This window comes from Etheostoma cragini, chromosome 9 (assembly GCF_013103735.1).
Source record: "Etheostoma cragini isolate CJK2018 chromosome 9, CSU_Ecrag_1.0, whole genome shotgun sequence".
Classification (NCBI taxonomy): domain Eukaryota; kingdom Metazoa; phylum Chordata; class Actinopteri; order Perciformes; family Percidae; genus Etheostoma; species Etheostoma cragini.
This window is the reverse complement of record NC_048415.1, coordinates 22,719,426-22,742,497: the sequence shown is the minus strand read 5'-3', so window position 1 is coordinate 22,742,497 and position 23,072 is coordinate 22,719,426. Positions and strand designations below refer to the sequence as shown.

Genomic DNA, 23,072 nt, shown 5'->3' with positions numbered 1-23,072 from the left:
GGCAGTCTGGGGCGATGCATATTATTGCTATAAACCACACAGTTAATGGGACCTTTAATTTAGACATTGATGATAGGCTTACTGTAGGTAAGGTCTTTCTAAAAGTAATTGGGTCCCATCCCACCTTCTCACAGGTGCAGGACCAATGAGAACTACTAAAGTGAATTTTGTTTTACATTTTGACAGAAAAAGACCCAGCAAGGTCCAAAGGTCGCCCTTGCATTAAATATGGGAGCATAAAGAAGTGTTGTGGACATGACATTTTTTTCACAATAGGTAAGGTAGCCATCCATAGATACAGTTATGGTTTTACTGTGACACATTTTAACATAAAAACTTGATTTATAAATGTTGCTTAGTACTGCATGCATTATAAAAAGATATGTCTAAAGGCCCTAGCCAGCCCACACAATATTGTAGGCCCAGGTTAATGTGCAACTCACTTTTATACAATATATGCAGTAGGGGTCCCTGCTCCATCTCTTTTTCAGCTGAGGGGTCCTTGGCCTAAGAAACCTTGAAGACCCCTGGTCTAAGAGGTAGAAGCTCGGAGAAATGTGTGGAAAAAAGATTAATGACATTTTGTGTAGCAAATGCAAATAACTTCTTTCATCCCATGATCCCTGACCCTGTAGTTCATCTTTTGGCCCCTTGGATCGCCTGGACCCCCACGTTGAGAGCCACTGTACTATTACTACTACCAGATTTAGTATGCATAATCCTCTAAATTGTGAAAATCAGCAGCCAGTATGTGACTAGTGAATGCAAAGTGCAGCTCACTATTACACACATCTGATTAAACAAAATAACACAATAAAATAGGAGTTGATGGTTCCAAGTTTCCGATACCGTGCTTGGATAACTTCAGTCTCACGCTGCATGCAGTTCTCCAGGAGCAACAGCAGATGGAAGTACTGGACTGCAGCAGACGTACGCATGATATTTACAGTTTCACAGGCATGTTTATGACAGGAGGTTGTGATGAAGGTCTAAGTAACAAAATCAAGCTACATTCATTTGAGCATTTATTGTACATATTAAAGGAAAACATGTAAGATAATACTGTGCACTAAACATTCGTTGGCTACTGTATAGTGGAAAAAAAATCAAATGTAACACATCTGTATTCATAAGCAGAGTTTAATTCCAAATCAACTTCTCAATGCGAGCAGAAATTAAGTCTAACATTTTTTATATCACTTTAAATGGAAAATTTGTTATTTTGGAGAAGACATTTTTGTTACAGTATAAATGAATTGGAGTGACTGGCTGAGGCGTTTATGTATTTGATGTTCCCAATAATGCAGAGCAGAAAGCTGTCCGTTCATGTTGACCATGGTCTCACTTCACAGGTCGGCCATCTTCATCATCGTCACGATGCACTACAGAAACACAATGAGTCTGCATCAGCATATGTTTGATTTTTACAGCTGGGTATCGTGCAAACATTTTCAATACCCCAAAAAATTTGATACATCAAAAACCAATCTTAGAAAATTTAAAACCGTTTTAAAATCTTATTTCGTATCAAATTTTATAAGATGACAAAATTCATTTGAACAAAATTAATTAACAACATTACACATTAATGTGAAATTTGTGTTTTTCCTGCACACGTGTATGATGTGTAGACAGCCAATCAGCAGCATTGTGAGATGGAGGTAGACGCCTGCTGCAGGCTCATTGGCTAACTGACGCTGACGAGAGTGACTCATATTTGTTATTGACTGACAATGCATGTTCTGATCCCTGAGCTAATGGGAGCAATTCGGTAGGGCTGCACATTTTATTGAAATAGCAACGTGGACTGGTTTAATATCCAAATCGCAGGGGGGCGCAATATTAGCAAAATATGCGTCAAACCTTTCTAAGTTAGGTATCGTGGTGCCGCAGAGATATCCGGCCAAATCGTTTTTTGCAGATTAAAGAAAACATCTTTGCCTGGTACAGATCAAAAATAGCACTGTAATCATTTACATGTTTTACATTTTAACATTATTTGATGAAAATGATAATAATGAAACAATAAAATGTCGTTCCCTCCAGCATTGTGAATCATATGGCAATTGCAATATCAATCAAAATAATGATGACTAGATATTTTCTTCATGTCATACAGCCCTACAATTTAATCAATGCCTTACCCAGCACTAAATATCTTTGTTGGTGAACTTAAGACTAATGAGTCGGAAGAGGAACAGAGACGTCCTTACTGTCTTTGAGGGGGCTGTAGCTGGCCAGGTCTTGCTGGTGGTCTGTGCTTGCTGGGGAGTTCAGAGTTGTCTCTGGGGTTCTGGGGCTCCGGCATGCCTGGCCGGGACTTAGAAGGAACAGGAGGCCGGTTGAGTGCCATCCCCCCATCTGAGCGTGACGGCACCACTGGTTTCTTGTATGTTGAGGGATGCGAGGTGATGGGGACTGGGGGCTGAGGCCTAGTCTCAGAGAGGGTGAAGGAGCGGTTGCGTGGGGTGGGCAGCGGGGGGCGATCAGAGTCTCCATCTGCTGGTTTGGAGCTTGTGAAAACCGGGTCTGGAGGTGTGAGGTGGTCCATCTGCTGATGGTCTGGATCCTTGCCCCAGGATTTTACCCTTGAACCGTATAACGGATTATCAAACATCTCTGACCCCTTTTCATCCTCACCCCTAGGAAAGAAAGGGATCCGATTCAGTTTCACTTTCTACCCATTCAGCTATTCATCCCCTGTCATTTTTAGATTACGATTGGACACTGAGTGTCAACCAAACATGTAAAGAGTCCCACTGTAAATAGAAAACAGGCACTCACATAGGGGGACTGCGTGCGCCCACATCATAGCCCCCCTTCTTGCTGTCTTTACTCCCTTGTCCGGCGAGTAGAAGATTTTTCGGTGGCTTGCTGTAGCTCCAACCTTTATCTATCACATTGCCACTTCTGTAGGACACTCCCATGTAACTGGGGTTAGAAATATCATGTGCCTGGGTGACGGAAAACCTGTCAACAAGAAGACAGACAATATCACACCCGGAAGTCATGTTTGAATACGTTGCGGTAACCACAAATGAAACAATGTCTTACTTGTTGGCCTCACTGCCTTTGCCTTTTGAAGTGACAGTGTCATCCTTTTCAACTTTGATGAAATCTGAAAGCCGGAGTGAAATATTGACGCTACAGGAACTGAAGTAGAAAGCATTTCAATAATACATTCTGAGCTGATTTCCAGACTCACCGTATAACTTCTCAGTGGGCTTGCCCTCGGAGGTGTGTAACTGAATGCCACCTGTCAAAGTGCCGGTCTTCTCTCCGTGGTGAGTCAGTGTGATCTGAAACTCTGTGTAGCAGAACTGGGCCGCTCGCAGCGCAACACAACCCTCTCCTTTAGGGAATAAGACACCAGCAAACTGTAAGCACTGCTCAGCTCAACGCATCTGCATTACAAACTGTGTGGAAGTTCATTACCATATGACTCGTCGCAGTCTGTCGACTTCACACAGATGAGGATGTGCTGGTCCAAAAGGTACTCGGGGTCAGAGATGATAGGGGTGAGCTAAAATCACAGAGAAGACAAGGACTTTAATTATTAGTTCCAGAACAAATCATCTAAGCCTGCACTGAAAAGCTCCTTCCGGATTTTACCTCGACCTGGTTGCCAAACCAAACTTTTATTGACCCATCTGAGTGCTCCGTGTTGTCTCCCTCTGAAGTCTTGACAGTTTCTGTAGACAATGAAAGAATTGTTGGTTTCAATCATTAGCCCATTTGGCTACAGTTAGTCACACAGACTAAAACATACTCTCCAAGCAGCTGGAATGGTATTCGATGAAGAACTTGGTCTTTGATTTTGTCAACAAGGTGGCCACACAGTTCATGATCTGTATCCCACCCTGAGGTGCATTATTTAGGTCTGCAAGAAAAAACCAACAAACACCATTAGCCTATCATTTTGGAGTGTATAACACAGGGTCATCTGCAGTGAGCCTTAAACTGGGTGATCATACCTTGCTTGGAGACAAACTGTGAGGCTACTCCAACTTCAAATGAGGCAAATAATGGTGAGTGGTCACTTGTCATGATGTCATTAGTGCACCCTGAAAGGTGAAAAGTTTGGCGGAATGAGTCTCTCTCATGCAATATCATTAAAGGGGCAGTCATTAGCATTACACTTTCATTAAGTTTGGGGACTGACGAGTGCCACATTAAACAAAGAACGGTCAGAGTGTGCAGCAGCGTGGAGACCACTTGACTTTCAGTCCCTAATATGGGTTGTGTTTTGTTACCCCCTCCCTGCCTGCTAAAGGCCCGCACCTGGTATACTCTACAGACTTCGAGCTGCAGAGAACCTTATACAAAGGCTTTATGCAGGTTAGGTTGTGCTCCTCATGACTGAGTAAACTGATTTTCATGTGCAAAATAGGTGGAGTGCCCCATGCTAACACTTTACAGGTCCATTTGTGCTCATTTAAATATAGGAATTTATGTAACTATAATATAAATTCATACATTTAAACCAATAAATTAGTAATGGGAAATATGAATATCCATTTAAAATTAAATAATCTTAAGCCTTTAATTGGAAAATTGACTTTTCATATTTATAATAATAAAATAAAATAAATAATAATTGTATATATAGAGCACTTTTCAAGCATTAAGATCAACGTGTTTTCCAGATTAAAAGATGTATTTATTTATGGGATTTGAATGCTTGTCTGTGGACAAATTTCCTACTTTTGCTGACCAATGCTGGATTTTTAGGGCTGATACCTATAGTGATATTTGAGCGTTGGGACCAAATCACGTACTTAGAGGGGCATTACTCTGTGCTCTCTGGTAATCAAAAGATGCCAGTATCCCTGCCAGCGCCGCTGGACTCCAAACTCAATTTACCTGCAAAAATATATTGGCCTCAGCTGACTAGAGGTAGAGATAATTCATTGGAATAGTCGGGTGGAAGTGTAACTTAACTCTGTCTCTACTTTCGTATGAATTCATACCAAAATTACATAGTTCTTTCTGGAATTCTTCGGAGGAAACCACAGAAAATTATTGAGAAATGATAGACCCTGTCACAAGAGAAACCCCTCTTATAAATGTCCATTTGGAATTACTCACCATATGCTTGGCAGACAACATGAACCAGAGGGTATGACTTCCGCAGGACACGGTCACACCATGAGGGTAAATTGTATTTTGTCTGTAGAGTTAAAGTCATCATATTTACATTAAAGCTGAATACAACAGATTTTGCAGACAGTCTTTATAGCATAATAAAGCCACTGAAAGGTTATACAATTTCTGTTAGATACATCATCAAACATTCTTTCTGGTATGGATCAATACAAGAGATCAAAAATCATGAGGTTCTATATGGATACGTAACAGATCCTGGTGCCTCTAGATGAATGTAGCATACATTTTCTATGAGCCGGAACATACTGTATATTCCCATATGTTCACATTTGGACCCAGATGGCTTAAAGCAACTGAGAGATGTGTTCAGTGCTGTACTTGCTTTTGCAGTTTCCTGCAGTATGGGGCACGGCGGGACCCATACACACACATTAAGAGACACCTGACTAAACAGCAGCTTACCCCCGTGGCTTTGGCCTTTGTGTAGGCATACTTCTCTCGCGTGTCTCTTTCAAAGCGATACGTGGGTGCAAACGTGATTTCCTCTTCATCTACATACAAAATAAATAAATATTAAGGAGATGTTTTTTGATTTTTAAATGCATGCCAGCATTTCTTACATGCATCAGGCGATGAACAGAACAGAGTTGGTAAAAAAACTAAATCACATAAAGTAAACTCTAAGTTGCACTAAGGTACACACACTTTGTTGTATGTGAGTATTAATCAATATTCTCCACGCGCCCTCACCGAAATGCAAGAAGACCTTTCCATCATTCCTCTCCATGTTGAGCTGGTCTTTGCTGAGGAGTTCCTGGTACTGCTGCTGTTTGATCTTTGTCACAATGTACTCGGCTTCCTGTGAAGGGAAACAGTGCAGAGCAGTGACTTTCCTTCCTCAACGTGTTAGCAGCTGAGAGCTCAGCCACCTGACAACCAGCACACTCTTTCATACGCACCACTCAATGATGCTGGAGGACCGTTGGTTTCTCCAGTGGACACCATGACAATAACACATTTCACACAATGCATTTAAAAGCAGACACATCATTTATGTGTGAACCTGCTGTTTATAGAAATATTTATAATAGAAGCTCAGTACATTTTGTTCCAAATACATACAGTGTGTTGTATCATTTTACATTTGCCAGTCACTTCAATTCTGCAAGCTGAACTTGACCTCCAACTTACTGTGGAAGGGAACTCAACACGGTAGTTCAAATCCCCGAGCCAGAAGAGGTGGGTGAACCGATGCGTGATGTCAAACGGATTGATCTTCTTATCGCCCAGATTCAGAAATCGCAGGATGTTGGTGTAGTTTTGATTACGTCTGCAAATACAGCCAAAATCATGGCAAGAACATCACAAGTATGATGCAACGGGTACAAAACAAAAAAAGTACAAAAAAACATTTTCCACACTATTTCCTGCATATACATGTATTTACATTTATTTTAATGTAGCAAATGACACATTATTATGATGAAAATGTTTGGATTTTGACAATAATGGTCCTCTTACAAAACCTGTAATGTGTAAAATGTATTAATGTCTTCTCACTATTTAAAGCTATAGTGCGTAGTTTAGAGGAATTCTAAGTAATGACAACAACACTGTGGGCACGTCCACATGATACAAGCCTCCTGTGATTGTGCACCCCCCACGCAGTTGCTTGGAATCAAGGAGGACACGGACAATTACAAAAACATGAAAGGGTAGTTCATCATTTGACATCAATTACATCATTTTCTAAACATAGCCAGACTGAGAAATCCAGAGAAAGTTGTGTGGAGCTGATGATATAAAGAGTATAATTATTAACTACAGTCTTAATTACCTTTGTAGCAACTCATTTGGCGACGGCTCGAATAAAACAGAGATTTAGTGATACCAAAATGTTCCAGCTTTAAATCCCATTTAGTTTTACTGGTAGATAATGTATTTCTATATTTGTAAGAAAGAGCGCCTACTGCCTTATCTTGACTGATCATTTTAGTAAAATACTTTTGTCCTAAAAGTACACCAGCCAGGGGTAACCCCATCTGGAGCAGGTCGGCTTCGAGTTGTGTAACACTTAGAGAAGAAGAAACGATGAAACTGGGACACTCACAACAGTTGGAAATCTCAAAATTTTAGCTCACCGGGATTTCTCTAAAATATGTCATTCTTTGACGTATATTAGAGAAGCATATTAGAGACTTGTAATGACGTATAATGATGTTAATACGTCATTATTTGACCTCATTATTTGAAAATACGAAAAAGCCTAACATGTCTTCTTAAAAAGTCTGTTGCTCACCTGAGCTTCTTCTCACTTCCAGAAGTCAGGTGACTGTTGACAAAGCCAAAAGATGTCCCGTTGAACATGAAGGACACGCCCACTGCTCCCTTGTTTCCTACAAAACAAACGTCACACTGATGGGTCATTGTTCAATGACTATATGACATGTCATTAAAGGTGCAGTTAGTGATTGTTGATCTCCAACACCCCCCTTCATGAGCTCTGCCCCCCAGATTCACAGAGAGAATCAAATGCTGCCTCCCCCGGCCCGCCCGCCCCTCCCACCAACTGTTGCTGCTTGTTGCCGATTGGCCGGAATAGTGTTTTTTTTGTATTTTTCCATTTCACAACCAGGGATGTGTAATATATCTATGTTCTTTTTTCAGCACACACAGAAAATAGAGGGCTAGGTGACCGTGAATTTGACCAATCGTGTGTTGAATTAACATCCCTTACTAAACCTTTAAAGGGCTTGTAGAGAAGCGGTTCTGCTTACCCAGAGTGTTGGCGATCCCCGTCTTCACACTGTCGGAAAAAACGTGGGAGATCCTGTTTTCGTGCTCAGGCTTGGCCAGCACCACGATCCGAATGTTCCACAGAGTGTGGATTGCCACCTGGATGTTAGAAGACGATGGGATGCATTACTGCTCTGCATTCAGTTGGAACTTTGTCGCTCTGTCACGGACACTCACTTGTTTAAAGCTGATGTTTGTGATTTTCCGCAGGGCACCTTTCACTATGTCTGCCCACTCCCGCTCGCCCAAAGGATCCTCCTGAGTCCCAATGACATAAAAATCATGCGGGATGTGATCGGCGGTGTCGTCGCGTGTCTTCCCTTGGCCTTTACACTGAAACCAGGAGTTGATGTTGTGGGGAGGACCGGCATTTCCTGCGGGTTTAAAAAGTCTTTGACTGTATCTGCATCTTGGATCTGTACAGTCAGGAGTTCAAATTCATTCAAACGTTTGAGATGTTAATGCTGTTACCCATGTTCCACGTGCCGACAAACACTGTGATCATGTCAGGTTCAGGCTTTTCACTGTGTTTGTTCTTCATTTGTTGAAGAAGTTGGCAAAACCCTTCCCTTTTCTAATGAGACACATATCAAAAACCTGATTTCTTATAATGAAAACATTTAAACATTTTACCTTACGAATTATGTGTCCCTTACTTAAAGCTCCTGAAAACTTATTTTCTTAATCAGCTATTCAATAGAGCTGTAAATCTCTTTAATATTATTTGAATTTCAATAATTATTTTTGATATTCAAATTATATCATAACATTTAATTCTCTAATTCAACCTATAATTTCTTTTATTATTTACCATGTATCTGTCCAATAGAGGGATTTCCAACATTAGGCTAGAAGGGACAACGACGTCATAGCGCATTACATTTCTGGCACACCACTTTGTTTACATTCCCTTTTAACCCCGAGCACACATGGACCCACAAATTAACAGAACTCTATAATGAAACAATATCTATTTGTAATGATATATAACAAACTTAGTGAATAAATGCTAACGATGCAGGGTTAGTGGTTATAACATAGACTAAACCACTGGCCAAGCAATAATTACATAATTTTTTTAATAATTAATAATATAAGGTGACGTCACATAGCCCTTACTCAGGATTAAGCAACATTTAAATTGTAGGTTTTTGCTAATAAAGCCTTTTATGTTGCCAGACCACTGTCAATCAAATCTGGTCAAAGAAAATGTAATAATGTTATAGATTTATAATACGGGAAACTCAAATCAAGCGATCTGTTAGGTTCATTGCTGTGGCATAATAAGCAAATACAATGACATCAAATTCATTTGCACAAGTCAGTATCACAAAGTGTCTGAGAAAAAAACAAAAACCTTTAATCATACTATGGTTAAACTATTGCTTAATCAGACTTGATTTAAAAGCAAGTTTTCAGGAGCCTTTGTAATAATTAAAAAGCAAATCAAGTGATCAGATATATTTTACCTTTGTGTCATCAAACACAAACTCTTTACGCAAAATCTTCTCTTTCTCTGTCTCCGCCACGATGACAAGTTTGGCGTGCATTTTCTGGGATTTCACCAACTGCAGGACTGAAAAACAATCACATTACTCTCATTAAAATGAGCCTTGTCGATGGTTTGCAGCACTTGTTAAACTAGAAGGAGGCTGCTTTCACACCTGAGCACCTGTTGTTAGGTCTGTTAAGACCGAAGCCTGGAGCGTTGGGTTGGAGAGAGCTCATCCGAGCAAACTCTGCTCCGCTTGACAACGGGGGGGGGGTCGATTCACTTCAACGTGAACTAGAGTTCTTTCACTTTGGGTGAGAATGCAATCCGACCCAAATATGGGAAGTGAACCAAAGAACAGTGCATTACTAGCCTATGATAACTTTTAAATCCATAACTTAATAAGACCACACAGCGCTGGTGGTCTGTGTGTCAACACATCATCATCAAAATGCAACTATGCTGCAATTGCACCACGTCTGTGGAACCACAGGTGTGAAAGCGCCCTAAGAGTCTACAGGGGGCGGCCTCTAGCCCCCCCAGTAAGAGTGGTCGCCCCATGTTGGCTCTTCACTACACCGATACAACTAGGATCTAGTCCTACACCGGCCAAGGTTCACATCTGTGTGATTTCTTACTTTTGTTGTGCACAAAGAATTTGTCTTCAGGCCCATCTTTCGACTTCTTGAGAAAGAGCTTCCCACTTTCAACATCTACTTTCAGGAACATCTTTGTAGGAATAGCCAGTGATTCTTGCTTGACCTGCAAGTGAAAGAGGAAACAAGTCAAATACATCTCCAGACACTGGACTTAATTTCAACCCCGTTACACGTATGTTATACAGTTACTGATTTAGAGAAACACCTCAAACGTTACAAGCGGTATGAGCGATTTCCTTTGACCTCCTTCATATCCACCAGACTCAAACATAGAGCTTTTAGCCTGAAAAAAAAAGAAATAGAGAAGTGCTATGTCATCTGTAACTGGCATCATCTGTTGTCACATTGATAACCAAGACTGTTCTGACTTGTCAGTCAGTAAAGTGAGTCACTTTACCTTATCTTCTATTGAGTAGAGCAGCTTTGTTAGTTGCTCAAGCCTAAAGGATACAGATTGACCTGAATCGCCTGAAATCTGAAAGTAAAGGAAATAGTACAACATGGTAAGGGCTTTGGAGTGTGAATTAAAACATTATGCAAAGGGATCAAGACTGCAACACACTTGTTTTGAAAAGTGTCCAATCCCTGGGGAGAGTTGTTGGTCCAATGCTCTATTAAAGACCTCCAAAGCTGGCAGGATGCGGGAAATCTCACTGTCTCACAACCAAAGTCAGAACATGGTTAAATCCCCACTAAACATTGTAATCTACAGAATCTGTTCTGCTGAGTGGTAACTACACCTGTTTAGATTCTTGCAGATTGCCAATAGTAGCTTCTGTAGCCCGGGGAGGTTAGGGTAACCATATTGTGCTTGTTCAGCATCCAGGCTGACTGAGGTCCTGAAGTATTCTTGGATAGCTGTTTGGTGTTCCTCTGGTAGTCTGGGAGTATGGGAACATTTTAAATTCTGTTGTGTCATTATTCAGCATTATCAATACATCAGGTAACCTCAGCCAAGCACTTCACTGTGTCAGATGATTTCCCACAATCGTTTGAGTGATCACATTGTACACACTACTGCATATACTTTCAGTGCATTATCAGAAACTTTGAATCATGAATGTTGTGGCTGAGGTGCATCAGAGCACATTCTGCAAATGTGACCTTACGTGGACAAGTCCATCTGCTGCAGTCTCATCAGGTAGGTGTCTGACAAGGACTTGGGGTCACTGTCTTTCACATCATTGACTGTGAAGTTCCTGGGTGGAAGCTGCGGTGGAAAAATGCTGGCTTCTGCAGGAGAGAGACGTATAGGATGTTTAGGATTTTTTTAATCTTTGAAAGATACATTTTTACACTATAGCCACTATTCAGTTGAAGTGAAGTTTGACCTTGCTCATCCTCAACATCCTCCTCCCTCTGGACAGGGTACTGCAGATGTGTCACCAGACCCATGTTGGGACTGTAATACGCCTCCACCAGCTCAGGTAGCATAGAGAAGAACCTGATAGGGACTCCTTCAGAGGCCTGAAGAGCAGATCACAGCAGACAGAGACATAATCTTTCACTTTTATTTCCCATTTGATGTTAGATATGTCTACTTGCAAAATCTGTGGCTTCTTCCAAAAGGCTAGTGCTGCAATTTTGTCATCATCTAATGCCACATTTCCACTGCATGGTTTGGTTCGACTCAACTCACTTTTGGTACCAGATGCTTTTCTCTGTAACCCTTTCCCCCCCTCAGTGTAGGCCGGATTCCCAGCTAATCGCCATAGCACATAAAACAGAACATTATCTTCAACGCAACACTCGCAGTTGCTGGACTTTGTCATGTGTCCGGTGTAGTGTGCGGCATTGTGTATGGAGTGCACGGCGTGGTGTACAGCGTAGAGTATGGCGTAGGGAGTCCACGGCGTAGTGCACAGATTGAATGGCGTAGTTTTGCAAGCTGCCATTTCTTTGTCTTTTTTAAAATCTGGGGCTAATGAATTAAAAAAGGTGTGGTCACTATTGACAGCTGCTTGGCTAATTAAAAGTGGTGGGTTTGTGCGATGTCCCGTGTCACGCTAGGGATTGTTCAACTTCACTAATGGAAAACCAAAAAAGAGCTGTGCCATACCATATATATATATATATATGTGTGTGTGTATATATATATATATGGTATGGCACAGCTCTTTTTTGGTTGCAGCTCTATCTCTTCAATAGAACTGCTGTTGTCACCATGACATGGAATGAAAAGCTGCAAATACTTTAAATACTTTGGGGTGGCAGTAGCTCAGTCCGTAGGGAGATGGGTTGGGAACCGGAGGGTCACTGGTTCAAGTCCCGGTATGGACCTAAATGTAGGGAGCGTGCCAGTTCAACTGGGCACTGCCAGGTGCCCTTGAGCAAGACACGTACCCCCCCCGACCGCTCAGGGCGCTGGTTCAGCTGGCAGCCCACTCACTCTGACATCTCTCCATGTAAAGTGCATGTATAGGTCCTGAGCATGTGTGTGTATTTCAGGCCTGTGTGTGTGAGTACTAACAAAAAGTGTATACACAGTGTGTAATGTAGTAATTTCCCCATTGGAAATTAAAAAAAAAAAAAAAAAAAAAAACACCAGCCTGCATATGCATGCATGTGGTAGCAGGGATTGTGAACAAGATTTAGTTTGTGTATGAGGAGGGAACAGGCCCCTTTTACCTGACACATTCACAATTAGTACAGCATAAGTATTTACCATGAATTTTCATTCCTTAGAAAGAGACAATGCTGATTTGTTATTAGTCTAGTTGGACATAAAACATACATGCTTGTACTCTATTCTAGTGAATACAAGCCCAAATAAAGCACCGGTACTCAGAGCATTTGACCACTTTAGTTTGTGCAGTTGTTGCATTTAAAATATTTGTATGCTCCTTTTAGAAGACATAATTTATTAAAACTAGGCCCTTTTCATGGTCAAAGTTCCCATATTATTACACTTTCTCTAGCTTTAATTCTATGCTGACGATAGGCTACTCAATTATATCTGCGCATATTAACCTTAAAGCACCAGCTGCTTACTACAACTAGTTGAGAGACTCTAATCTCTTTAAAGCATGGCTACGATAGCACTTCCAAAAACACGGGGGCATTTTTCATTTAAGCGGCTACAGCCTACCTACACACATATTTAAATTAGTGTTTTATAAAATTATACATACGAAAGTGGGTAGGATGTGTGCATGGCAGAATTTTTATTGCACCACCACACATGAAGTTTTACACATTGTCAGTATTAGCTTTGTCAGCCAGTATTTACTGATGAATCATCGTACTACTACATACTGTACTGTCCTAAGACCAAGCCTGTGGTCTGAAGCCATGCTAGTGCTCTGTGAGGCTTTACTAACAGTCTGTGCTAACATTAGCTTACTAACAGCTAATGTTTTTTTTCTGGTAGACGTAGTGTGCTTGATTAATATTTTATATGCTTGTATCTAATGTTTTTTGCTAGTTACAAGCATTCTGTTAGCAATTTGCCCTTGGTCCCATGTTTGTCGCACTGTAGTTATACCCTCTGGTAGTCATGGTGATCATAGTGTGATGCATTGTGCTCTTTCTCTGTGCTGATGCTAAGCAGCTATACTGTTCACCATTTATTTTTGTGTGTTAGTATGCTAACACTTGCTAATTAGCACTACACAAAGTACAGCTGAGGCTGATGGGATTATCTTTTCTAGTAGTTGTGACGTTGTTCCTGGACCAAAGTGGTGGACTGTATAACAGACCCACCGGCAGTTCAAAAAAATAGCCTCAAGCTTTAAGTTGTGAGAAATGTATATTTGTGCACACACATACATATATATAGACATATGTGTAAACGTACAGCAAATTTTAAATTAGGTCACTGCTTAGCAATAATAATATCTGCGTAGCCTACCAGCATTTAGGTGTTTTGTTGTCCACGCTGTAAATACACCAATAGGTCTACAACCATAAGAATTCACCTGACGTTTGACCAAAACAATGCTAGCTTGTGTCAAACTGTCAACCCACCTGGACAGAGAGCTTCTTATCCTCATTTGGCAGGATTCTGTATGTGTATACACAGTTCTGGTATCTGTGGTTAAAATAACAAAATGCAAATGTCTGTCAGTTGAATATGACATGCATGTAGGGTAAACAAACAGGCTGGCTGGTGTTTTCTGTGTGTTCAGCATCAAATCAGAACAGTTTTTGGTAGGTTCCCACATGAAAAATGATTTGTGTTGCAGAGAGAAAAGGGGTGTTGCTTTGCGGTAGCACAGTATGCAAATAAAGGGGAACTAGTCTTCAGTTGCAGTGCGTATGTGCACAAATGTATTATGATACATTGTAATAAGAGGAGGGGACATTTTAACTTTTTAGCATGTTACATGAAATACACCCACATAATGTTTGGTTGATGTTTTTCTGCCATAACCCAGCTCATATTGCATATAATAAACATTTTCTGAACAAGGAACAAGAATCATAGTCCACGCTCTATGAAACTGCATCAAAACAAACTGTCAGGGCAATGGTTAGAAACAAGTAATGGTAACTTACAAAACACAGAGGGCATACGCTCCCTGTATGGACTCACTGGCCCGGATAAGGAAGCTTCCATCTCTTGCTGCTTTGGAAAGTAGAGCCTCAGCTTGGGATCGAGTAATAGTACCATGGCACCAAGGTTGATAACTTGGCATCCTGTTTCTCACCCACAAGCCTGAGCTCAAGAGTTTTGCATCTGCTCTCAAACTATATTCCAGCAAATGAAAGTAGACTCAGTTTTTCTTCCTGGTTATTTTCATTGTTTCATGGTGCATACTTTTAAGTCCTTTCTTTCACTTGTTCATCCTCTGCCTCCAAAAGCTGTAAAAGGAAGCTGCGACTAGCTCGGCCGTGAACTTCCTCATTTGAGAAGTTGAGAGAGGAGGGCCCTGGTGCCTCTGCTCTGCCTGTTATATGACAGATTCACAGAGCTGTAAATGGAAATACAGACTTTCGCTTGCAGAGTAGAAATCTTTATCTCACTACTACTTTAATGATTGACCAGCATTCCCTTTTTAGTTTCTGAGCACCTGCTTGTTAATGTGACCAATGCAGAAAATTGTTAAGCAATTTGTAAAAACTTTAATTTAAAGAAGTGAAAAAGGGAAGTAACAAAAACAAAGTTCGCTATATGATGATTCTAACTTCTAAAGAATTTACTGATAAATCGTCTCTGGATAAGTAGGAGAATAAGAAGCCAGCATTTGTTTCCCAGGTACATTTTTAAAACCCAAAACCCCAATCTTGGCCCTAGAATAAAACAAGTGCCTAAATTCACCCAGAAGACCCGCTCTGAATCTGATCTGTGGACATTAACTCTAATGTGGATCAGGAGAGCTATGTTTTTTGAAAGTATATACATTCAGGAAATACAAGTTTAGAATGGTTTGCCATGTTCACGTGATGGACAGGAAGTCTTAAGAGGAGGAAAATAAGCTGCTCACAAACCACAACACGGGTCACATGATACAAAAAGAGAACTACACTGTGGCAAGTCACTGCAGCCACGGAGGTTTCAGTCCTGCGCTTGGAATAGGTCGGAAGGTTTATATAAATAGGTTTCCCACTTTCACACAGAGTGGGTCTAAATCTCAGATATGCAACGGCAGTTTAGACAAGACATCATCTCACGCACAGAGGATGGGAGATCAAGTTTACTACATTCATATTTACAACTCAAAGTCACAAATTACATGTAAAACTCACATTTAACTAAGTTGTGTAATCATGTCTTTCTGTCTCAAACATCACTTCTCCTGCAGATGACGTCAAGTCAAACTGACTCACAGTTAAATAGGATTAATACTTTGTCATGCAATAGTGCAATAGCATAAAAATAATGTGGACAAAACAATAAATGCACAGAATAGATAGTTAAGGAGCTGGATAACTAAGTACGTATGTACAATGAAGATTTGTCTAGCAAAAGCAAAGTAAACATGGTACTGGTGTCTCCCAGCTATTTAAAAATGTCATGTAAAATACATCTGGAAGTGGGTGAACTTATATTAAAACAAGATCAAGAATAAAGCCATGCTAGCAGCTCTCTGGTGCCTTGAGCTAAATGCTAACATCAGGATGCTTACATGCTCCCAACAACAATGCTAGCATGCTGATGGTTAGCAGGAATGATGCTTACCATTGGCATGCTAACATTTGCTAATTAGCTATGTACAGCTGAGGCTGATGGTAATGCCATTGGTTTTGCAGCGAGCCCATTGGTCGTACAATTACTTAAGTTATTCTGAGGGGAACGTGTCGGTACCAAGAGATAGTTCAGCCTAGACCAAGGTGGTCCACCACTCTTTTTTTTCATGTATCATTACAGCAATATAATCAGCTTATACTTTGAGCTTTAGGCAGTTATATACCATCCACAAACATCTGCAATCATTAGCTAATTAGCACTTAACACACATTTTGCAAATAAATTGGTCATAAACCAAAGACCTGCTAGTAACAGAAAAAGTCACTAAAGTAATTCCAATTCCTCCTCCAGTAATCATGGATCTCTGTATTTCTGGTAATCCATCTGGTAGTTAGTAGTTGAACAAGGGGTGGACCAACCAGCAGACCGAGCCACGCTGCTAGCATGGCTAAAAACACCTTGAACACAAAATATTAAAAGCTAACAAGTATGTATCACATTTGGCATAGGATATAAAGTAGTGACAGGAGATATGCATTAAAAGATTAAATCAAAAGTTTTTGTAAATATTTGAACATCGGTGTTTGACACAAAAATCAGAATCTTGTTGAATCAGTCGACTCAACAACTTCCTTCTGGTCCAGGTCACAGGCGACTGAAGCCTCCTAGTCTCAGACTTTGAAGGAGAGGGCTAGTGTCTGAGGGTTCTCTGGTCACTTCATGCAACTATCCACATTTTGCAAGGAGGAACCCCCATTTTGTGGATAACGAACTGAGATGAGAGGGGAATTCTTTTAGCATAAAAAGGGAACATAAGCAAAACATGGAAGAGTTGGCAGGAAGGAATTTTCAATTTGTTGATGTTTTATATCTATGGCATGCACTCACTAAATATTTGTGTTATATTGGCGTGATAGTGACTTTCAAATATGTTGATTTGCTCCATAGGTATAATTTGCTGTCCCAGTCCTCATATGGCATTTGGAGTCCTTGCACTCTCCTGCACACACACACACACACACACACACAGGTGAATGGGCCGTATGGTGGACACTGGAACTGGGCCGAAAATCCAAGCTATGGGGGCTACAGTGGCATATCACCCACATTGTGGAATGAGTCATCTTCAGTCATTCATAGGCCAAATTTCATTTGTGTGATGGAAATGCATCTATATCAAACAGCACTCCAGATCAAATTCAAATTTCTCTTCCTCAAAACTCAGACTTGGCACTCACAGAGCTCTCGTGCGTTCCCTTTAACTCTCCGCTGGTGGCTCCTGAAAGCCCCGCCTGATCTTTGAAAAACAATCGCATCAGAGTGCCACGGAACTTCTCCGCTCCAAACAGGTAGATCAGCGGGTCCATGGCGCCGTTCAGGCAGGTGAGGGAGGAGGTGAGGCGGTTGGCCAGGCTCAGGGCCCTGCGTGTCTGGCAGGTGACATCAGGATGGCTGTAGCCCAGGATAAAAGTGGCCCTACTCACATGATAAGGCAGGAAACAGACAACATAGATAAGCATGACAAGACCAATGGTGCGCAGGGCCCTCAGCTTGAGGGTCGGCTCTAACCTGGAGCCCCGATGCAGGCTGTAAATGATGAGCAGGTAACAGGCCAGGGTGGCGAGGAAAGGTGGGGTAAAGGCCACAGCCAGTGAGATTAGTGCATTGCGCGAGGCCTTCTCTCTGTACAGCTGCAGACACACTGTCACGCCGTCCACATCCGCAGTCTGGTGGGTGATAAGCAATGGTGCCATGGAGATTGTAACCAGGGCCCATAAAGAGAAGCTGATGATGTGAGCATAGCGAGCACGACGAACCTTTAGCGACCTCACAGCGTGAACCACAGCCAGGTAGCGATCCCCCGCTACGCAGGCCAGGAAGTACAAGCTGGCGTACATGTTGACATAAAACAAAAAACCCGCCACCCTGCAGGGCACCTCGCCAAAGGGCCAGTGGCCTCCAGTGAGGTGGTAGGTGGCTCTCAGCGGGAGGATGATCACATAGGATAAGTCTGCCACAGCCAGATGAATCAAGAAGACGTTAGCCGGAGAGGAAGCGCCACGCTGGTGAGAGAAGATCCAGAGAGCAAGGCTGTTACCGTTCAGCGCCAGAAAGAAAACTAGGATGTAGAAGCATCCGAAGACTGTGTTCTCAACGGTTGTATCCACTGCTGCACAGCTCTCTGATGACCCATTAGACAGCAAAGAGGGCATCTCCATTGTAACAGATTCCATTTTGGTGACTGAGGAGACAGAATAAATGTTATAGAAGTTTCCATCAATTTTCAGGTATATCTACAACATTTCCCCTTTCCATTTGCATCCTAGTAAAATGACATATGCATGTATGCAGGTCAGATAAAACTAAAAACTATGACATCCGCAGATTAGGTCTGATCTCTGACCATTTGAGTCATTAGAGACGTTTCTAAACACATGCTTGTGATTTGTAAAATAGTTCATTGTTAGTATTCAGCAGAGTATAGACAGCAAACTACCCCAGTGACAGGAAACCGAACCCCTGTCCACACACCCACACACACACAAAAGGCAGGGAGAGTAATTGTCACAGTGCCAGTCTCAGAAGGTAACAATAGATGTCAGTGTCTCTGGCTAATGTGTACATGCCCTCAGAGCGGATACATACTTCAGTCTGACCACTACGAGGATTATGAGACCTCCTCGGCACACCGTTACGTTCAGGAAGTCTATAGATCTTCACTCCTGTCATTTTACAGCTTACATGGCATCAGAGTCTGATTTGTGAGAAGGAATTAATTCAGACTAAATTTAACTTAAAGGGGTTTATGAGAAGAGGCATTATTTAAAACGGGGGGGGGAATGGAAATATCTGTGCAAGATAATACTGTGCAGTAAACATTCATTAGTTCATGTATAAATACAGTAGCTGCTATATATAACGTTATAGTATAAAATAGGAAAATGTTAAGATGTATCTGATTTTATATTAACAGAGTTCAATTTCAAACCTGTATTGCTAGCTTAGCAAATATGATTCTGATAATGTGTCTCCAATCTTTTTTTAAAGCTTTGACAATTTGTGCGTATATTTCCCTTCCTGGCGACCTCTCATGTTTGTTGCTGTATACCAAGCTAGAGCCCGCTGCTAGTTAGCTTGGCCAGGAAACAAAATGTCCGCCTACCTGCACCTCTAAAGCAAGTAATCAACAAGTAAACCCTTTTGTTTCATCGAACAAAAACTGTAGTGTTGAAACAAGTTATGGTTTTTATGGGTAATTAATTATGTGCCAATAGGCATATGTTATCACGGACAAAGCCAGGCTAGCTGTCCTCTCCGTTTTCAGTCTTCGTGCTAAGCCCAGCTAGCTAACTTCTCATTTAGCCCTGTTCGTTATTTAGTATTCCCGAAACGTCAAACTATTTCTTTAAGGGTAACAGCTACACGCAGTATGCTGCATGTTGGTAAAAGAAATGTCTTTCTGGTCTCTGTTCCTTTGAGTCCTTTTTCAGTGACAGTTTTAATAACTGATTAATCTTTGAATATGAAATTGACCAATTCATTCCCAACATTCCTCAAAGGATTGTAGGATCTGCTTTGTTTTCCAATCTTAGTGAATTATGTAGACACACCTTAAAAATGACCACCCACTCCTCCGTCCCTCCCTTGCATCTCTGGCAAGCTCTGGGATTTTTCTTCTTTTTGTCTCCCCCTTTTCTGCTTTAGCGCAACATCTTCACAAACATCACTGGGATGTGAACAGAAATAATTAATCCCAGAAATACTTCTCTTGAACTTTCACTTTAAAATTTGTAGAGGAGCCAGGAACAGCATTCTATGTGTAGCACAGGTGAACTTGTCATCCTACAGATGTTTCTAAAGCTGAATGAAGGTTACCAAATATACAACGTGATGTGATTAAAAACAGATTGTCTCTCTTTATCTGACTGGCCTACATCTAGATTTCACCAGCTCACTGTCTGGACTTTTGGCCCATTAGGAAGCAGCCTGTAGCAATGTGGCACTTTTCAGTGTGTGTGTGTGTGTGTGTGTGTGTGTGTGTGTGTGTGCGTGCGTAACGCTCCTGCACAGACTGTGAGACCCACAATGGAGGGCATTTCTCAGCCAAGGCTCAGACTCAGCGCATTCAGAAACCCCAAAAGGGTTGCAGTCCCAGCAAGGATAACAAACCAGGAGCCACACAGCTCAATGGAAAAGCTCTGAAAATACGGATCCCCGAGGGATAATCCTAAAGAGAGGCAATCCTGAAATATGCCTCCTACACAATGATCTGGGTAAGCAGATCTGTGCAAGAGGGTTGGCAGAAAGGGGACTAAGCATCCTGGATTAGAGATTATCAGTAACAATTTGTTGGGACAAAACTGTGACAGCTGTAATGTGTACAATCTTCTATTGTTAAAACGTGTCACAGTAAAACCTGAGTAGAATACAGTAACTGTGAAATTTGATCATTGGATTAAATGTGAAAGCACTTGATATCCATCCTTCCGATCTTAAAAGCAGATTGTTATCAATGCACGATTAAAAAAAATCTGTCAAATGCTGTTGGGATTCACATTTACAGAACAAATCCTTAGTGCTATTGGACAGTGAACTTGGTAGTTATAGAATCAAGGACATATTATTTTACTGTTATCCTTTGTGCCCCCCCATGAAAACAGGAGAATCTCTCTTATGAATGCAGCATTTTAATAAAGTTGTCAAGCCTTATCTTGTTTGCTTTATCAAAATCTAAGGTAAAGTAAAAAGACTTACCTGAGCTTTGGAGCTTTGCAGAGAGTGGACTTCTTGAAGAAAAGCTTTGCTGCTTGAGAAACAATTGAGCTGCTGAACAATCAGCGTAGGACCCGAGTGGAGACTGGGAGCCTGGCCCCGGAGCTCTGGAAGAACTGAAGCTCTGACACAAAGAATGCTGAATCCTGTAACTCCCTTTCTCTCCCTCAAGATGTGCTTAGGAATGAGACTGTAGCTCTTTTTGTGTCTCAACAAATTTGATAACAGAAAGGGAGTCCCAATGGGAGCGTTTTGTTTGAACCTTGACCCCACCCTTTCTTTCCCCATCCCCTTCTCCTAAGAGAGCCACTTGTGCGCTCCACAATAGCTCAGTCAGAATAAGCAGCACATTTTAGCAGCGGGAAGAAGAATGGCATGCCTCAGTCGCAACGAGTCCTCGGGTATGCCTCCATGGAAACAAGGCCTAGTGGTGCGCTGATTGCCTTTACCATGAACTCCCACCCCCCCACTGATAGACAGAAGATGGACTGTGTTGTTAATTTAGAAGTTTATGACTGAAGTCTCAGAGATGATCTTTTGTAGATGGTCTGTTTAGTTCTACAGAGGGCCCCATTCCCTCTAGGAGAGCAAGTGAAAAACAAGAGCGGGGAGGGTGGGGGGACGCTTGGAGGAAACAGAGGCCCTTGTTGGACTCTTGCCTCCTGGGGGCATCTTGAATTGGAATGCCCAAAATAATCAGTCGTATGGCCATCGGACAGATGTGGAAAGAGTACCCGCTGGCTGAGGGGGAATAATATTTCTTTCATTCAAGGAGATCACAGCTGTGCATCTGACACATCGGCCCTTTTTCTCCTCTGTATCATCGATATGCAAATGGTATTATGTAGACTTGAATGGAGGCACTATCTGTGCACAACTGTGGAGAAGCTTTGACACCACTACCCTGTTAATCTACTGCCAACCGCTAATTGGGACGGCCCCTGCTTTTGTTCCACTCCTTAGCTCTGTCTGGTGCGTGTCTCGTAACCCTGAAGCAAAAACATTGGCTGGGGTAAGGGCTTACTATCATAAATATATCTTTCTTCTTACTCACGGCTGCTCACAGAAAAATAAGATGCTCTATACTTTTTCAACAGTTACACTCACCAACAGGCTTCCACTGGGAAAATTTTTTATTTTTTATTTCCATTTTAGCAGAAAAAATGATTTCTCAGAAAAAAATGTGAATATAAGAGCATAATTATGTTAGCAAATTAAAATATTTTCTAAAGATGGGCTAATTTAAAGGTACCTTGTGGAGTTTTGCAACACCATTAGCACTACTGAGCAATGTTTTGACCAGTTGGTCCCTGTTTCCTTTGTATCATGCACCAGGATGCACATACACTTAGCATGCACGCACTTAGCACACACTTAGCACGCAAGCACACAATAGCATGCATGCACAAGCATTTATATGACATCTTTCCATCAGTTTCATGTCATTCCAGTCATGAACAGTTGGTAGCCATAAGGAACACAGAAGCATAGCAATGTGTCAACAAAAAAAGAATAGAAATTAGCAGCAAACTAATGGCAAATGTATTTTCTCAAAAACATTGCCTTTGGTGTTTTATGAGAAAGAAAGGTTAGGTCTGAGGGATACAATGTGTCTGGCTGACCAAAACCAAAGAATTGTAACCACAGCGCACCTTAAAGTGCTCATCTTATGCTTATTTTCAGGTTTATAATTGTATTTAGAAGTTGTACCAGACTGACAGTACCTAGGTAAGGACTACTAGCCAGTCAGAAGCAGAGTATGAGGTGTGCCGTGCTACCAGCTAGGTGAGGTTATAAGGTTTGTCTCTGAAGTAAAGGCTGGACTACAGTAGAGCTGTTTGGAGCAGTTTGAGAACAGTGGTTTCTGTTGGAGATGGACTTTATCACTTTGTAAACCTATAACATGCACACAAATTTATATATAAATATAACGCAATATAGAAATAAAAAGCATAATATGAGCACTTTAAATGTTATTAAAGCAGGCAGTTTAATATGGAGGGGAATTAAACTAGTAGTGACTAAAAGAAATAAAAACAAGGCTGTGGACGCTGATTGGTTCCACACAGGTTTAACAGTTTCTAAATGAATGAGAATTACAAGTTCAAGAACATTG

At 41.4% G+C, this 23,072-nt stretch overlaps 2 protein-coding genes across 3 annotated transcripts; both read right to left on the bottom strand.

Moving 5' to 3' along the window:
* Nucleotides 1-1,015: 1,015 nt before the first annotated feature.
* On the bottom strand, nt 1,016-14,904 carry inpp5d (inositol polyphosphate-5-phosphatase D). Of its 2 annotated transcripts, none has more exons than XM_034880409.1 (27): nt 14,551-14,904; nt 14,020-14,083; nt 11,385-11,520; nt 11,163-11,286; nt 10,794-10,934; nt 10,609-10,706; nt 10,451-10,521; nt 10,259-10,336; nt 10,033-10,156; nt 9,372-9,478; nt 8,374-8,476; nt 8,080-8,276; nt 7,884-8,001; nt 7,406-7,502; nt 6,298-6,436; nt 5,857-5,965; nt 5,569-5,657; nt 5,089-5,170; nt 3,975-4,064; nt 3,770-3,880; nt 3,613-3,692; nt 3,436-3,523; nt 3,206-3,352; nt 3,055-3,118; nt 2,785-2,970; nt 2,214-2,642; nt 1,016-1,382 (listed from the first exon to the last, which is right to left on the bottom strand). In XM_034880409.1, exons 1-27 carry the CDS (start codon nt 14,688-14,690, stop codon nt 1,373-1,375), a joined length of 3,222 nt encoding a protein of 1,073 aa, XP_034736300.1. In that variant the 5' UTR covers nt 14,691-14,904; the 3' UTR covers nt 1,016-1,372. The 2 variants fall into 2 exon arrangements, with proteins under 2 accessions (XP_034736300.1, XP_034736299.1); XM_034880408.1 differs by having other exon boundaries at nt 10,451-10,528; nt 10,616-10,706.
* A 2,241-nt stretch (nt 14,905-17,145) lies between these two features.
* Nucleotides 17,146-21,519, bottom strand: gpr17 (G protein-coupled receptor 17). The gene is made up of 2 exons (XM_034880452.1): nt 20,939-21,519; nt 17,146-18,425 (listed from the first exon to the last, which is right to left on the bottom strand). Exon 2 carries the CDS (start codon nt 18,415-18,417, stop codon nt 17,398-17,400), a length of 1,020 nt encoding a protein of 339 aa, XP_034736343.1. The 5' UTR covers nt 18,418-18,425; nt 20,939-21,519; the 3' UTR covers nt 17,146-17,397.
* Between the last annotated feature and the right edge of the window lie 1,553 nt (nt 21,520-23,072).

What these genes read in the sequence shown, in the direction of transcription:
- inpp5d (XM_034880409.1), bottom strand. Translation starts at nt 14,690, where the DNA reads ATGCCAAGTTATCAACCTTGGTGCCATGGTACTATTACTCGATCCCAA. An exon ending in GGATGTTGAGGATGAGCAAG is followed by an intron (nt 11,287 to 11,384) that starts GTCAAACTTCAC and finishes TCTCTCCTGCAG; the next exon opens with AAGCCAGCATTTTTCCACCG. An exon ending in CTTTTCAAAACAAGTGTGTT is followed by an intron (nt 10,522 to 10,608) that starts GCAGTCTTGATC and finishes TTCAGATTTCAG; the next exon opens with GCGATTCAGGTCAATCTGTA.
- gpr17 (XM_034880452.1), bottom strand. Translation starts at nt 18,417, where the DNA reads ATGGAATCTGTTACAATGGAGATGCCCTCTTTGCTGTCTAATGGGTCA.